At 41.5% G+C, this 17,280-nt stretch overlaps 1 protein-coding gene across 1 annotated transcript; it reads right to left on the bottom strand.

Annotated features, from left to right (window-relative positions):
- Positions 1-696: 696 nt before the first annotated feature.
- On the bottom strand, positions 697-12,331 carry LOC112779658 (uncharacterized). The gene is made up of 2 exons (XM_025823997.1): positions 12,182-12,331; positions 697-981 (listed from the first exon to the last, which is right to left on the bottom strand). Exons 1-2 carry the CDS (start codon positions 12,329-12,331, stop codon positions 697-699), a joined length of 435 nt encoding a protein of 144 aa, XP_025679782.1.
- Between the last annotated feature and the right edge of the window lie 4,949 nt (positions 12,332-17,280).

Here is a 17,280-nt window from a genome sequence, read left to right as displayed (position 1 = left end):
ATATAGTTTTCCCTTTTATGAGTTTGACTTTATTTAATTGGATTTTACTAAGTTACTTTTACACTTCATTTTTATTCCGCCTTGATCTTAAGGTCGGTTGTCACGAATTGTTTGTATAACTTCTTACATTAACTTGTACGTCATCGCTTAATCTTGCTGACCATTTTAGGTCGGGCAATGATTTTTGCGATTCGTCGAGCTTAAATTAATACTTTTTATAGGAAACTTTTGAAGAAGAAATGGAATTGTGTTAATAAACGAAGAATTCCTTTTCATAAATTTTCTACTAAGGGTTTTTTACTATCCTTAGCCCTTGCTGTGGTGCCTCGTTGAAACCCCCTTCGAAAAAAAACTATTTTTTAAGGAAAAATATCTTAAGGTTGGGAAAAAGAGTACACCAGAAAACAAGGCACGCTATCTAACTATAGTATTTCTTCATATTACATGCATGCCACGACCTCGGAAGCTCCCTCCTTGTAGGTCAGACACTTTGTAGTAGCCTTTTCCTTAAACTTCGACAATCTTGTAGGGTCCTTTCCAATTTGCAGCTAGCTTCTCTTCGCCTGACTTCTAAACTCCGATGTCATTTCGGATCAGTATGAGGTCGTTTGTGGCAAAGTTTCTTTTGATAACCTTCTGATTGTACCTTAGGGCCATTCTCTACTTTAGCGCTTCTTTCTTGATCTGAGCTTTCTCTCAAACTTTTGGGAGGAGGTCAAACTCATCCTTTTGCACTTGGATATTGGCTCCTTCATTATAGAATACAACCCTAGGTGATTCTTCAGCAATTTCTATGGGGATTATAGCTTCCATTCCGTAAGCAAGTCGGAAAGGTGATTCCCTGATGGTGAAATGAGGGGTTGTCTGATATGCCCATAAGACTTGAAGGAGCTCGTTAGCCCATGCTCCCTTTGTGTCTTGTAATCGGTACTTCAACCCGGTTAATATGACTTTATTTGCAGTTTCAGCTTGTCTATTAGCCTGAGGGTGTTCTATCGATGTGAATTGATGTTTTATTTTAAGATCGGCCACCAAATTCCTGAAGGTCGAGTCGGTTGATAAACCACTATTTTACGGTTTATTTTGTATTGAATTGAGTAGATTTTATCAACTATTCTCACACTTATGACTTATCCATATAAATTGCATGTTTTTAAGTTTCCTTCCTAATTTTGTGCTATGATTGAAAACATGCTTCTTTAGCCTTAAATTTGCTAATTTTAATCATTTATTATTACCATTCGATGCCGTGATATATTTGTTAAGTATTTTCAGGGTTTATAGGGCAGGAATGGTTTAGAGGATTTAAAAGAAGCATGCAAAAGTGGAAAGAACACAAGAAATTAAGGATTTCAGAATCTGGTAGCGACGCGCACGCATGGATGACGCATACTCGTGACTGGTGCAGCAGACAAATGATGCACACGTGTAGCTGACGCCTACGCGTGGCTAGTGAAAAGTCCAGCAACGTGTACGCATGGTTGACGCATACGCGTGAAGAGTGTCACATACTACAATTAACAGAAATCACTGGGGGCGATTTATGGGCTGCTTTTGACCCAGTTTCAGGCCCGAAAGTGAAGATCGGAGGCTACAGAGTGGGACACATGGGTGATTCATGATTCATTTTTCATTTATTCACACAGTTTACGTTTTATATGTAGAATTCCAGAGAGAGAGGCTCTCTCCTCTCTCTAAGTTTTAGGGTTTCTTCTTTCAATTTCTCTTAGGTTTAAATTTCAGTCTTATTTTAATTTAGCTTTCTCTTACTTTTATTTGTTCTAGAACTTTAGTTATCTACTTCTCTTATTGATTCCTTTATTTTGCCCATTTAGTTTATGAACTCTTCTTGTTAGATTCCATTTTCTTTTAATGCAATTTGAGGTATTTTATGTTTATTGCTTCTTCTTCTTTTGTTTTTAGTGATTCCTTGCAATTGTTAGTCTTAGATTTTACATTCTCTTATTACTTTTCTATACTTTTATTTTATGCCTTCCAATTGTTTGATAAAATGCTTGGGTGGATTTTAATTTAGATTTTTATGTTCTTGACTTGGATTGATTAATTAGAGACTCTTGAGTGTCAAAAATATTTTGTTAATTGGTAATTGAAGATTGACGGTTAGCTTAAACTTCACTAAATCTAGTCTCTCACTATGAGTTGACTAGGACTTGTGAACTCAAGTTGATTGTATGCACTTGACTTTCTTTCATTGATTAGAGGTTAACTAAGTGAAGGCAATTTACATTTACCATCACAATTAACGATGATAATAAGGATAGGACTTCTAATTCTCTTTCCTTGCTAAGAGCTTTCGTAGTTATTACTTTATTTTCTTGCCATTTTTACTTTCTTGTCTCTTAATTCAGAAACCCCAAAAACGTTTTCCCATAACCAATAGTAAGTACACTTTCTTGCGATTCCTTGAGAGACGACCCGAGGTTTAAATACTTCGGTTAATTTTATTGGGTTTGCTTAAGTGACAAACAATCTAAACGTTGATTGAGGTTTAATTATCAGTTTAGAACTATACTTGCAACGTGATATTTTTGTAAAAATCTTTACCGACATTTTTCCTCCGTCATCGGTGAATTGAGTTCCATTGTCCGTGGTAATGGAGTGGGAAATCCCAAACCTTGTGACAATGTTCTTATAGAGGAACTTCCGACTTCTCTGGACAGTGATGGTTGCTAGTGGTTCCACCTCAATCCACTTAGAGAAGTAGTCAATCGCCACTACGAGGTATTTGACTTGTCGTGGAGCTTGGAGAAATGGTTCGAGAAGATTGGGTCCCTATTTTGCAAACGGCCAGGGGGAGGTTACACTAATAAGCTCTTCAGAAGGTGCCACCTGAAAATTGGTATGCTTCTGACAAGGCGGGCACTTTTTAATAAACTAGGTCGCTTCTCTTTGTAAGGTCGGCCAGAAGAAGCCGGCCCAGATCACCTTTTTGGATAGTGATTGAGCTCCTAGGTGATTCCCACATATGCCATTGTGTACTTCCTCCAAGACCTCCTTTGTGTTAGAGGTGGGGACGCACTTTAATCGAGGTGTTGATATGCCTCTTTTATATAGGACATTGTGGACCAATGTATAATTTTGTGCCTCCCTTATAAGTATTTGAGCCTCTTTTTTCGTCCTTAGGGAGGACATCAAATTAAAGATAGTTGACTATAGGGGTCATCCATCCTAAATTTTGGTTAGATATAGTCATCACATCCGAGATGTCATCTCCCTTTGATATTGATGGTGCATGAAGAGTCTCCTGGATGAGGCTTCTATTGTTGTCCCCTGGCTTGGTGCTGGCTAATTTGGAGAGTGCATCAGCTTGGGCGTTTGATTCTTGAGGTATATGTTGGACCTCTCCTTTCTAATAACTGTGCTAGCTGTTCTCGTGCTTCATCTAAGTATTTCTTCATGTTGGGGTCCTTGACTTGATAGGTACATTTAATTTGAAGCTAGCAAGTAAGGCTTCATACTCTGTTTGGTTATTGGAAGCAGGAAACTCGAACCTTAACGAGAGTTCTATCGAGTTCCTTGCTCACTTTCTAAGATAACGCCTATTTCACTGCCGGTTTTATTGGACGACCCGTCTAAGTATAAGCTCCATGCTGTTGCGCTTCCTCAACTTTCAGTGTATTCAGCTACGAAGTTGGCGAGATACTAAGATTTAATTGCTGTCCGAGCTTCATATCTTAAATCAAACTCGGATAATTCTATAGCCCATTACAACATCCTTCCTGCTATGTCTGTCTTTTGCAAAATGTGTTTCATTGGTTGGTTGGTACGGACCTTTATAGTGTGAGTCTGGAAATAAGGTTAGAGTCTTTGAGAAGTGAGGACAAAAGCATATGCAAACTTTTCTATCTTTTGATAGTTTAGTTCTACTCCTTGTAATGCTTTGCTGACGAAGTAGACAGGTTACTGTCCATTCTCATCTTCTATGATCAAGGCCGAAGCTATAACTCAGCTCGCTACTGCCAGGTAGAGAATGAGCTATTCTCTTGATATGGGTCGCGTAAGTATAGGGGGTTGACGCAGAAAGGCCTTGTAGTCTTGAAAGACTTGCTCACATTCCCGGGTCCATTCAAATTGCTTCACCTTTTTGAGAATTCAGTATAGGGGTAGTGATTTCAATGCTGATTCTGCTTGGAATCTGGATAGAGCTGCCAACCTTCCATTTAGTTATTGAACTTCTTTGATTCAAGTTGGGCTCTTTATGTCTAGTACGGCTCTGCACTTGTCTGGGTTTACTTCTGTTCCTCTTTGAGTTAGAATTAAGCGTAAGAATTTTCCCGCCTCTATTGAAAATATGCATTTTGAGGAGTTTAGCCTCATCCTATGCTTTCTTATTGTAGAGAATATCTCAGAGAGATCGGACAAGAGTGCTGCGTCACCGTTGGTTTTAACATGCATATCATCCACATACACTTCCATAAGTTTCCCTGTGTGAGGGAAAAATACTTTGTTCATTAGTCACTAGTACGTAGCGCCGACATTTTAATCCAAAAGACATTACTACTGTTCATACCCTAGGTCGAGCTGTTCGACCCGGGATGTTTACGACAAGTCGACGGACCTCTTCAGGTCAGGACTATCCGACCTCTTCTTCAAGAGGTCGGCCAAATCGCCAGGAAAAGCCCAGAAAAGGGCCCAACAGAGGTACGTCCCAAAATCCTAAGGCAACCCAAGCCTATAGAGATAAGGGCGGTACCCTTAAAAGATAAGATGACTTCACCTGAAGATAAGATAAGATAACTATCTTATCTCCAGAAAGGTCACTCCTCATCATTATAAATACATTGGAGTATACACCCAAGTATAACTCATACTCTGATTCTACTAAAAACCTGCTTAATACCCTTGCTAACTTAAGCATCGGAGTCCCTTGTAGGTACCACCACCCTCCGGTGACAAAGGATCAGCACCATCACTAAGTCCAACTAGTCGAACACGACGGCTCCAACCTCCGTCATCAAGTCAGACACAACAGCTCCAACCAGTACAGAAGATCTCGTCTGAGATCGACCTACAGTTTCAGATAACCCTCGGAACATTGGCGCCGTTGTCGGGGACCTGGAAGTCATCCCACCATCATGGCAGACAACCTGAACGACGAATACAACTCTGATGTGGAGAACAGAACACCACATAAGAACGTGGAGGTTACGCTAGACGATACTTCTCAACCTAACAAAGACAAGGACTCCCCAAGCACGGGACCCATGGAAGCACTTCAAGATCGCCTAAAATAACTCAAAAAAGAGGTCGAATATTAGCGGGAAGCCGAGAAAGACCTACGAAGGGAAGTTAGGCGACACCGCGAATTAGAAGACAAGCTCCAAAAGCTCGAAGCTGATATCAAAACTAGAATTACTCGATCCAGTCACGAGGATAATTCCCGCAAGGACCAAGACCTATTCACTAAAGAGATCATGAAGGCCAAAATCCCAAAAAGCTTCAAACCTCCCGATATGACTTTATATGATGGCACATTAGACCCCAGCCATCATCTCAGCAACTTCTGAAGTAGAATGTATCTCACCAATGCCTCAGACGTAACTCGGTGCAAAGGTTTCCCGACCACCTTAATAAAGGCAGCAATTTAGTAGTTCGACAATCTGCGCCCCAGGTACTCTCAAGCTTTGATGACTTAGCCAAAAAGTTTCTAGCCAGATTTTCCATCCAGAAGGACAAAACTAAACATGCCCTAAGTCTACTAGGGATCAGGCAAGGAGATCGGAAAAGTCTTTGTAGCTACATGGAAAGATTCAACAAAGCATGTCTGGACATTCAGAGTCTGCCAACCGAAGCAGCCATTATGGATCTCATCAATGGCATACGAGAGGGACCTTTTAGTCAATACATATCAAAAAACATCCCACATCTCTGAATGAAGTACAAGAACGAGCAGAAAAATACATTAACATGGAGGAAAACTCTCGACTAGGAGAAACCCCAAAATCCGGATTCTCCAACTCCTCCCGAGATAAAGACAAAGATTCCAAGAAAAAAGATGATTCGCATGGAGAGAAGATTAAGAAATACCACAATTACAACCCTCTCCAGGTGTCTCTTGTGGAAGTTTACAGAGAAGTATGCCACACAGAGAAGATTCCACCACCCCGTCCACTTAAAAGCAAAAAGGGAGGAGGAAATCGGACGGAATATTGCGAATACCATCGGATCTATAGACATCTCACCAATGAGTGCTTCGACTTGAAGAATGTCATAGAAAAATTAGTAAGGGATGGGAGACTAGATCGGTACCTAGCCAGTAAGACAAATGAGCCCAGAAAGAGAAGAAGAGATGAAGAGGTTAGCCGCTCAGAACGACCACCTTGTACCCCGGAGAGGCATGTTCACATGATACATGGGGGATGTGCAGGAGGAGAAATCTCCAAATCTTCACGTAAAAGACACCTCAAAGAAGTATACCACGTCGGGGGAGGAGAAGAGGCACCCGACCTCCCTACTATCACCTTTACTAAAGAGGACGCAGTTGGCGTCATCTCGGGACATGACGATCCTATGGTCATCACTATCATGTTGGCCAATGCTAATTTACACCGAACACTGGTGGACCAAGGAAGCTCGGCCGACATTTTATTCAAGACAGCCTTCGACAAACTCGGCTTAGAAGAAAAAGAGCTCAGAGCATATCCGGACAGCTTATTTGGACTCAAAGACACCCCAATCCAACCACTTGGTTACATCTCGCTACACACAACCTTTGGAAAAGGGAACCGGTCTAGGACCCTCAACATAGACCACATAGTGGTCGACGTGAACTCAGCCTACAATGCCTTAATAGGTCGGACAACTCTAAACCAGCTCGGAGCAGTAGTCTCAACTCCACACCTATGCATGAAGTTCCCAACTGTAGAAGGGATCGCTACGATAAAAGGAGACCAGAAGACGGTCCGCCGCTGTTACAACGAAAGTCTAAACCTCAGAGGCAAAGGAGAAGAAATCCACACCATCAAACTCAGAGGAGTTTGAGGCCGAGAAAAATTCCGTCCAAGACCAGAAGGTGAGATAGAAAAAGTCCAGATTAGAGATGTCCCGGACAAAACCACCAACGTTGGTGCAATCCTTAAAGAAGATATAAAAAAGTCACTCATACAGTTCTTAAAGGATAATGTCGATCTCTTCGCATGGAGAACCGTAGACATGTCGGGCATAAACCCCAAGCTAATGTGCCACAAACTGGCAGTATATCCAGGGTCTCGGCGAGTACAGCAAAGGCGTAGAAAGCTCGGACCAGAAAGATCCCAAGCCGTCAAAGAATAGGTACAAGCCCTACTGGAGGCAGGATTCATCAGGGAGGTCAAATACCCGTTATGGCTAGCTAACGTGGTCTTAGTGAAAAAATCAAATGGGAAGTGGCGGATGTGCACCGACTACACTGATTTCAACAAAGCCTACCCAAAAGATCCCTATCCTCTCCCAAATATCGACGCTCTGGTGGACGCCTCCTCCGGTTACAAGTACCTCTCATTTATGGACGCTTATTCAGGATACAATCAAATCCCAATGTATCCGCCTGATCAAGAAAAAACTTCATTTTTAACTCCCAAAGCAAACTACTGTTACATCGTCATGCCCTTCGGACTCAAAAATGCAGAAGCTACCTACCAAAGGTTAATGAACAAAGTCTTCGCAGAACACATCGGAAAACTAATAGAGGTATATGTAGACGACATGTTAGTAAAAGCATAAAGCGAGGAGTCGCTACTGTCTGACCTCGCCCAAGTATTCAATAGCATAAGAAAGCATGGCATGCGACTTAATCTTGCAAAGTGCACCTTCGTAGTAGAGGCTGGCAAGTTCTTGGGTTTTATCCTCACACAAAGAGGAATTGAGGTAAACCCAGATAAATGCCAAGCTATACTCGACATGAAGAGTCTGACATGTGTTAAAGAGGTACAACAACTCAATGGAAGATTGGCGGCCTTGTCCAGATTCCTAGCGGGATCAGCAATAAGATCCCTCCCCTTCTACGCCACCCTACGGAGGGGAAAGATGTTTGAATAGACGGCGGAGTGCGAGCAAGCCTTCCAGGATTTCAAAAGATTCCTAGGACAACCACCTATTCTAACCCGGCCACGGGAAGGAGAACTGCTTGTATTGTACCTCGCGGTAGGAAATCGGGCAGTAGCTTCGGCACTGATCCGAGAAGATGACAGTGGACAACAACCTATATACTTCATCAGCAAAGCACAACAAAGGTCTGAACTGAACTATCAAAAAATAGAAAAATTTTCCTATACTGTCATACTAACATCTCGATGACTTCGCCCATATTTCCAAGCTCACACCATCAGGATTCGGACCAACCAGCCCATAAAAAGCATTTTATAGAAAACAGACTTAGCAGGAAGAATCTTGCAATGGGCAATTGAGTTGTCTGAATTCGACCTTCAGTATGAAGCTCGGATAGCCATCAAATCATAGTATCTGGCCGACTTCATTGCAGAGTTTACAGACACCCCAGAAATCCCTACAAAATGAAATTTCTACGTAGACGGTTCCTCAAACAAAACTGGAAGTGGCGCAGGCGTGATAATAGAGAGCGATCAGGGAACGCAAATCGAACTTTCACTCAAATTCGGGTTCCCTACTTCAAACAACCAGGCTGAATATGAGGCACTACTAGCTGGTTTGAAGCTGGCTAAGGAGGTTGGAGCTCAAAAGCTTATCATCTTCAGCGACTCACAGGCAGTCACCTCACAAATAATAGAGAACTACCAAGCCAAGGATCCCACCATAAAAAAGTACTTGGACAAAACCAGGGAACAGCTCGGACAAATTGGGGAATATGAGGTCTGCCACATACATGGGAACAGAATGCTCGAGCTGATGCATTCTCAAAACTAGCCAGCACCAAACCAGGGGGCAACAATAGAAGCCTCATCCAGGAAATATTGTAGAACCCGTCAATCTCAGAAAAAGAAAAGGTCCTAGCCATAACAGGTCTGGATCAAGGATGGATGACTCCCATAATTAACTACCTCAAAACAGAAACTCTCCCTACAGATGAGAAGGAGGCAAAGAGGTTAAAACGGGAGGCACAATACTACACCATCATAAACAATACTCTATACAAGAGAGGGATTTTAACACCACTGTTAAAATATGTGCCGACTTCCAACACAAAGGAAGTTTTAGAAAAAGTACATAGTGGCATCTGTGGTAACCACTTCGGAGCACATGCTCTTACCAAAAAAGTACTCCAGGCCGGATTCTATTAGCCGACTCTACAAAAAGAAGCAACAGAATTCGTAAAGACATGTCTACCATGTCAGAAACATGCCAACTTTCACATCGCCCCACCAGAGGAACTTATCAGCGTAACCTCACCCTTGCCATTCGCAAAATGGGGACTCGACCTTCTCGGTCCCTTTCCTCAAGGATCCAGACAAGTCAAATTCCTCATCGTGGGGGTAGACTATTTTACAAAATGGATTGAGGTGGAACCCCTAGCTAACGCCACTGCTCAAAGAAGTCGAAAATTCCTATATAGAAACATTGTCACAAGGTTTAGGGTTCCATACTCCATCACCACAGACAATGGCACTCAATTTACAAATGCAGGCTTAAGAAAATTGGTAGCCAATCTGAACATAAAACACCAATTCACATCCATAGAACACCCCCAGGCCAATGGACAAGCAATAGCTATTAACAAAGTCATATTAGCCGGGTTAAAACGGAGATTACAAGATGCAAAGGGAGCCTGGGCTGAAGAGCTCCCGCAAGTCCTATGGGCATATCGGACAACTCCATACTCCACCACAAATGAATCACCTTTCTGATTAGCTTACGGAATGGAGGCAATGATCCCAGTGGAGGTCGAAGAAGGATTACCCAGAGTGATCCACTACAGTGAAGAGGCCAACCCCCAACTTCAAAGGGAAGAACTTGACCTACTTCCAAAAATCCGAGAAAGAGCTCGGATCAGGGAAGAAGCAGTAAAACATCGAATGGCTTCAAGATACAATCAAAAGGTAGTGCCGTGAGGTTTTGCTGAAAACGACCTCGTCTTAATCTGGAATGACATCAGAACAACTCGACCTGGAGAAGGAAAGCTGGCAGCAAACTGGAAGGGACCCTACCGAGTCATAGAAATACTCGAAAAAGGCTACTACAAGCTATCCGAACTCGAAGGGCGAGAGCTCCCAAGGTCATGGCATGCATGCAACTTAAAAAGGTACTACAGTTAGGAGATAGAAAAGGATCTTAGGATGAGGTGCACTCTTTTTCCTTAAAAAGGGTTTTTAACGAGGCACCAAGCCAAGATCCATGAAATACCTAACATATAGAGCTAGAACTCCCACATGTATATATTTACATATTTTCTTTTCGAATAAAGTTTTTTCAGATTTTCTACAAATCCTTTATCAAGACGCATTAATCTAAAAATGCAAAATTTCATCGCCCGATTATAAAGCTACAGATGGGCAAAAGTGAAAACTAAATTCACTGCCCGATCTTGATAAAGACCAACAAAAAGAAAACCAAATTCATCAAAAGGAAACCAAGCGAGGATCAAACCCAATTTCTACAAAATCGGTAAAGATGAAAAGCAACAAAATAGATTAAATGCAAGAAGTTATTGAAAGTGACCCATAGGAAAGGACCTGACGAGGTCTTAATAAAAATGGGTTGGTAAAAAATAACTTAAAAGATGGACCGACATGAAGAAGTCGGACCAGTCGATCACAAATAACCAAAGTTATAAAAAGTAAATCCCCGGAAAGAGGCCTGGCCAGCCCTAAAAAAAGAGGATTACTAAAAATAACTTAGAAGGGACCGACATGACTAAGTCGGCTTCCCACTAAAAAGTTATAAAAAGTAATCCATAAAAGAGACCTGACCCAGGTCCAAAGAAAATGGATTACTAAAAATAACTTAGAAGGGACCGACATGACTAAGTCGGCCTTCCACAAAAAAGTTATAAAAAGTAATCCATAAAAGAGACCTGACCCAGGTCCAAAGAAAATGGATTACTAAAAATAACTTAGAAGGGACCGACATGATGAAGAGACCTGACCCAGGTCCAAAGAAAATGGATTACTAAAAATAACTTAGAAGGGACCGACATGATGAAGTCGGCCTCCCACAAAAAAGTTATAAAAAGTAATCCATAAAAGAGACCTGACCCAGGTCCAAAGAAAATGGATTACTAAAAATAACTTAGGAGGGACCGACATGATGAAGTCGGCCTCCCACAAACTACAATAAGTTATACAGTAATCCACATAAAAAGACCTGACAAAGGCCCAAACAAAAGAAGAAGTAGCAGCAGAGGTCTGGGGAGGATTAACTAAATGGACCTGAGGTATTGGGATCACCCTCCTCGGCCCAGTAGAACTCGAGATCGGTCTCTTAGGAGGAACTTGAGAAGATCCCTCCCCTGCAGCCTTAGCCGAAATATTCTGCGCAGTAGTAGCCTTCCTCGCCTTTTTAAAGGCTTTCATGGAATCATTGATCTTGGCCATCTCTGAAAAAATATTTCAAAACAAGTTACAAAACTGGAGGAAAAGAAGTAAAAACAAACAAAACATAACAAAAGAAGTCGGTCACTACCCAGTTCGGCTCGGACAAGAGAATGGTCTCCCAAAAATCTCTTTGTGTCAAGATGGGGAGGTTCCCCCCGAATATCCTCCAACACAGTTACAAGGTCCTGCTCGACCTCATCAAGCATCTCCCATGAGTATCGAGACACTACAACATTCTTTTGCCAACACAAAGGGAAGACGGGTTCACCATTCGCCTCTAAGAAAAAAGGTCGAGCTCCCTCAACAGCTCAAACTTTGAAAAAGTAGTTCTTAAAGTTCCTAAAGGACTCATCATACATGGAAAAGACTTTGTGCCCTTGGGCAGACTTGAAAGAAACCCAAAAAGCTTTCTTTTTGGTAGTCCCAGGCTTGGTCAGAATAAAGAGATATAGAAAGAGAGTTTGAGAAGGTGTGACATCTAATTCTTGGTAGAGCAGCTGAAAGATCTTGATAAAACCCCAAGAGTTCGGATGGAGTTGGGATGGAGCAACATTACACGACCACAACAAGTCAGTCTCAAAAGAAGTAAAAGGGAAAGTAATGTATAGCTGGCTGAAAAAATAGTCATAGGTATAAAAGAAGGGACGTTCCCCCTGAACCAAGGTCGGGAAACAAACCATCTCATCAGAATCAGGTGCTACAAGCGCATAATCTTTCTCCTGGGTACGATTACTACAAACCCTATGATGTTTTCTCAGCTCTGCACAGAACTCAGCATCTACCACAAAGACACACATCAACACGAGGGAGTCCATCCAGTCGGACATACCTTCAGGAATCTTGGAAGACGTCTCAACAATATTTTTGCGAGAAGACATGGCCAACTAGTCCTACAGCAAGAAAAAGAAAATGGATTACTAACCAAAACAGCTTGAGCGACATGAAAACATCTCGGACAACATGACTTCGAGCATACAAATAGTAAAAGGAAAACCCCAAGACGCACACCAAGCTCTAGGGGCATCCTTTGGAGGTAGTGACAGAGTAAGGGCTCAGAAAAAATTGACAAGGCTAACATCCCAATAAAACTCTCAGCAAAGAAAATAACCCTTTTCCAACAAGCAACATCCCGAGAAGAAAAAGATGAAAATCAAAGCAAACTCATCAGAAAATCGTCGTCTCTTGCAAAATCTATCAGCAAAACTATCAACAGGGCGAAAGTCATCAAAGGAACAACCTTTTTCAAAACGGCAGTTCAGAAAACCTCAGAAAATTAAAAATACGATCAGAAAGCTGTGACAACATGCGAAGCCCTAAAAGCACCAAACTACCAGAAAATCCACCCAAGAACATACATAAGGTTGAAAGAAAACCAAAAAACATGCATCGCAGTGATAACCAAGCATAGTAATACAAAAAGGTTCAAGATTTCTAACACAAACTCAAGTAAAACTGAAACATTACCCAGAATAAAACAATGCAAGCACAAGGAAAGAATGAGAAAGAAGTAAAAGAAACAGAAAGAAGAACCAACCTGAAAGAAAGTGCTGGAGAAGCGAGAAACGAAGGGGAGAAAATCCAGAAATTGCCTTGTAAACGGAGGAAGCTCTAGTAAACCACCAATGATGCCATGAAGAGAAGCACGAAAAAGGCTCAGGCAAAGACAGAAAAATAAAGAAAGAGGGAGTTACGGCGAGTGGAAGAGAGATTGCAATAAGCAAGGAGAAAAGAAATGGAAGCAAAAGGTTTTTTGAAAAGATTTCAAAGTAAGAAAAGGAAACGGCAAAGGGAGGAGTTAATGGGTTTTTAAAACCCTCGCACGTTCCCAAGAAAATGTAAAACGCGCGCTATAAGAGGAAACGTTACACATTTAAAGCTACTTAAAGAAAGTTCCACAAACAGACCCAACAAAAATGCTCGAGTTCGGCTTCCCCAAAAGAAATAAAAAATTAGACTTCAGAAGAAAGACCGAGCTCGAGCAGGGATACTATTCATACCCTAGGTCGAGCTGTTCAACCCAGGATGTTTACGACAAGTCGACGGACCTCTTCAGGTCAGGACTATCTGACCTCTTCTTCAAGAGGTCGGCCAAATCGCCAGGAAAAACCTAGAAAAAGGCCCACCAGAGGAATACGACCCAAAATCATAAAGCAGCCCAAGCCTATAGAGATAAGGGCGGTACCCTTAAAAGATAAGATGACTTCACCTGAAGATAAGATAAGATAAGATAAGATAAACATCTTATCTCCAGAAAGGTCACTCCGCATCATTATAAATACATTGGAGCACCCAGGTATAACTTATACTCTGATTCTACTAAAAATCTGCTTAATACCCTTGCTAACTTAAGCATCGGAGTCCCTTACAGGTACCACCACCCTCCGGTGACGAAGGATCAGCACCATCACCAAGTCCAACCAGTCAGACACGACGGCTCAAGCCTCTGTCATCAAGTCAAACATAACAGCTCCGACCAGTACAGAAGATCTCGTCTGAGATTGACCTACAGTTTTAGGTAACCCTCGGAACAACTACGTAACAAAAGTTAGCCTTTGGAGTGATGAATGAAGTCTTCTCTTGGTTCGGTTTGTACATCATGATTTGGTTATATCCCGAGTAAGCATCCATGAAGGATAGGTACTGATAACCTGAGGCTGAATTGACCAGAGCGTCGATACTTGGAAGGGGATAGGGATCCTTAGGACAAGATTTGTTGAGGTCGGTGTAATCTACACACATCCTCCACTTTCCATTCTGTTTCTTCAGTAGGACCACATTCACTAGCCAAAGTGGGTAATTTACCTCACTTATGAATCTGGCTTCTAATAGGGCTTGCACTTGTTCCTCCACGACCCGTGTCCTTTTCGGTCTAAGTTTTTGACATTTTTGTTGAATAGGTCGGGAACCCTGTGATGCCAGGGCATCTAGGCCAGTTTCATTGACCTTTTCTTTACTGTTTTAAGGTAGTTTCATGCATTTTCTTAGTGAATAAGGTAAGTTTTGGATGAAAATACACTTACACCTTGATTCAAGCAACTATTGTGAATTTCACATGATTTCATGAGGATTTTGCTAGAATTGAATGATAAATTGATGATGCATAATCTCATGACTTTGGCTAGAGCTTTGATGCACTTTATTTGCTTGATTTCAGGACAAAGGAAGCAAGGAAGAACCAAGTTAGTACTCACATTAATCTAGTTAACGTGATCACTAACGTGGAATGGTAAATAGCTTGCAACGTTAAGGAAAAAAGTGATCACCAATAACGCCCATGAAGCCATCATAAGCCCACGTTAATGTGGTAGTTAACGTGGAGGCAAAAGAAAGCTCCAACGTTAGTGGTAAACGTGAACACCACTAACATTCCAAGATTTGGCAATGAGCCACGTTAAGAGTCACATTAACTTAGTTAACGTGAACTCTAACGTGGAAGAGAGGAACAATGCCAACGTTAGTGACACTCACCTTTGTCACTAACGTTGGATCAACTAGCATTGCCCACGTTAGTGGTCACGTTAAGACCACTAACGTGAAAGTTAACATAGAGCTGAGATTGATGAGCCAATGTTAGTGACACTCACCTTTGTCACAAACGTTGGAAGATGGCATTACTACCACGTTAGTGGCCACGTTAACTTAGTTAACGTGAGCCCTAACGTGGAGAGTAGGGGCACTTTGAGCATTAGTGACAAAGGTAAGTGTCACTAACACTCTCGAAGGAGAGGCATAGCCACGTTAAGAGCCACGTTAGTTATACTAATGTGAACTCTAACGTAGGGACAAAGGGCATAAGGCAACGTTAATGGGAAGGTGAGTCCCAATAACGCTTGCGAAGGGTTATAAGCCAAAGTTATTGGGAAAGGTGAGTCCCAATAATGCTAGCGAAGATTTACAAGGCAACGTTAGTGGTCACGTTAGTGCCACTAACGTTGGAGTTAACGTAGGCTATATGGGGTTGGAACGTTAGTGAAAAGTGTGATTGCCATTAACGTTCTCGAACCCACAATGTCGCTTAACGTTAACTTCACTAACGCCCATGCCTAATTCATACTTCTCTGCAAGCTGGGCCCACTAAAGATTGGAACTGCTTCAACTCAAGATCCAAAGCCCACATCCAAGACTTGAAGAACTCACTAGAGGATCAAGAGGAGTAGTATATATAGGAGTAGTTTTGAACTATAGAGAAGCTTGACACTTTGGAGAACTACTTTCTGTATATTTACTTTTCTGCACTTTTAGCTTGGATGTATTATTTTCTGCCATTTTTCATTTCTAGAGCTATGAACAACTAAACCCCTTTCATTGGGTTAGGGAGCTCTGTTGTAATTTGATGGATCAATTATAGTTTTCATTCTCTTATTCTTTCTTCTCTTTTTATTTACTAGGAAGCTTTCGATCTTAATTCAATTGGTTAGTTGTCTTGGAAAAGAAACTCTTCATAATTGGATCTCCTCTGAGCCTTGGAAAAGGGACGAGGAGATCATGCTAGAAATGCTTTCTCATGTTGGACCAAATTGGGGTCTGGGCGGATATATTGACATGTAATCCTCCCAACATTTTGATTTGGAAATACATGTGGTATAATCAGTGACCATACTTCATCTCTTCCCATGAGCAATTAAATCAAGGAATTGGGCAATTGTTCAAGTTTAGAGAGATTGGATTACCAAAGAATTGGAATCTAATCACCTAAGATTGCCAAGGAGATCAATAGATGCATTGATTGAGGAAGAGATGAAAATGAACTTGATTCGGAGAATACATCTCCTGAGCCCAATGAATTCCCCATTTCTGATCTTACCCATTCTCTTTATTTTCTGTCATTTATTTTCATGCTCATTACCCCAAATCCCCATTTAAGATTCTGCACTTTAATTTCTGCTATTTACTTTTCCGTCATTTAATTTTCTGCAATTTTCAAACTACACTCTGTTTTGCTCAACTAGCATACTCTTCTAACTAAAGTTGCTTGACCAATCAATCCCTGTGGGATTCGATCTCACTCTATTGTGAGTTTTTACTTGACGACAAATTCGGTATACTTGCCGAAGGGAAATCTGTTGAGAGACAAGTTTTCGTGCATCACCCGGGTACACATAGATCTTATGAGACATTAGGACATGATCTATACCAAGCATGTCGGAGGTTTTCTAAGCAAAGAGGTTAGAATTTTTTCTTAGGAGGTCAATGAGCTGCTGTTTCAGACCTTCTTCCAAGTTATCCCCTATATTTGTTATTTTTTCACGGTGATCTCCAATCTGTACTGCTTCCACTTTCCCTCCGGATTGGGGACGCAATTCTTTCCGCATTTGAATACCTTCAAGCTCGATGGTGTTGACTTCCTTTCCTCCCGGACTGCCTTTTAGGTTAAGGCTTTCATTGTAACATTTTTGCACTAATTTTTGGTCTCCCTTTATTGTAGCAATTTCTTTTACAGTGGAAAACTTTATGCATAGATGAGGCGTAGAGACAACTGTTGCAAGTCAGTTTAAGGTTGTCCGACCTATTAAGGTGTTGTATGTTGAAGCAACGTCAACTACGATGTAGTTGATGCTTAACATCTTTGACTTCGCACCTTTTCCAAAACTAGTGTATAGAGAGATATGCCCAATAGGTCGGATCGGCGTGTCCTCTAGCCCGAAGAGGTTATCTAGGTATGCCTTTAGATCCTTTTCTTCTAGCACGAGTTTGTCAAAAGTGGGTTTAAACATTATATCTGCTGAGCTCCCTTGATCTATGAGGGTTCTTTGGAGGTTTTCGTTGGCGAGGATCA

This window comes from Arachis hypogaea, chromosome 3, assembly GCF_003086295.3.
Source record: "Arachis hypogaea cultivar Tifrunner chromosome 3, arahy.Tifrunner.gnm2.J5K5, whole genome shotgun sequence".
Lineage (NCBI taxonomy): Eukaryota > Viridiplantae > Streptophyta > Magnoliopsida > Fabales > Fabaceae > Arachis > Arachis hypogaea.
This window is presented reverse-complemented; position numbering and strand designations above follow the sequence as displayed.

Coding starts and splice junctions, on each gene's coding strand:
- LOC112779658 (XM_025823997.1), bottom strand. CDS start 12,331: ATGTCCGACTGGATGGACTCCCTCGTGTTGATGTGTGTCTTTGTGGTA. Junction 982..12,181: donor CACCTGATTCTGATGAGATG/GTTTGTTTCCCG, acceptor GAACACCCTCAG/GCTAATAGACAAGCTGAAAC.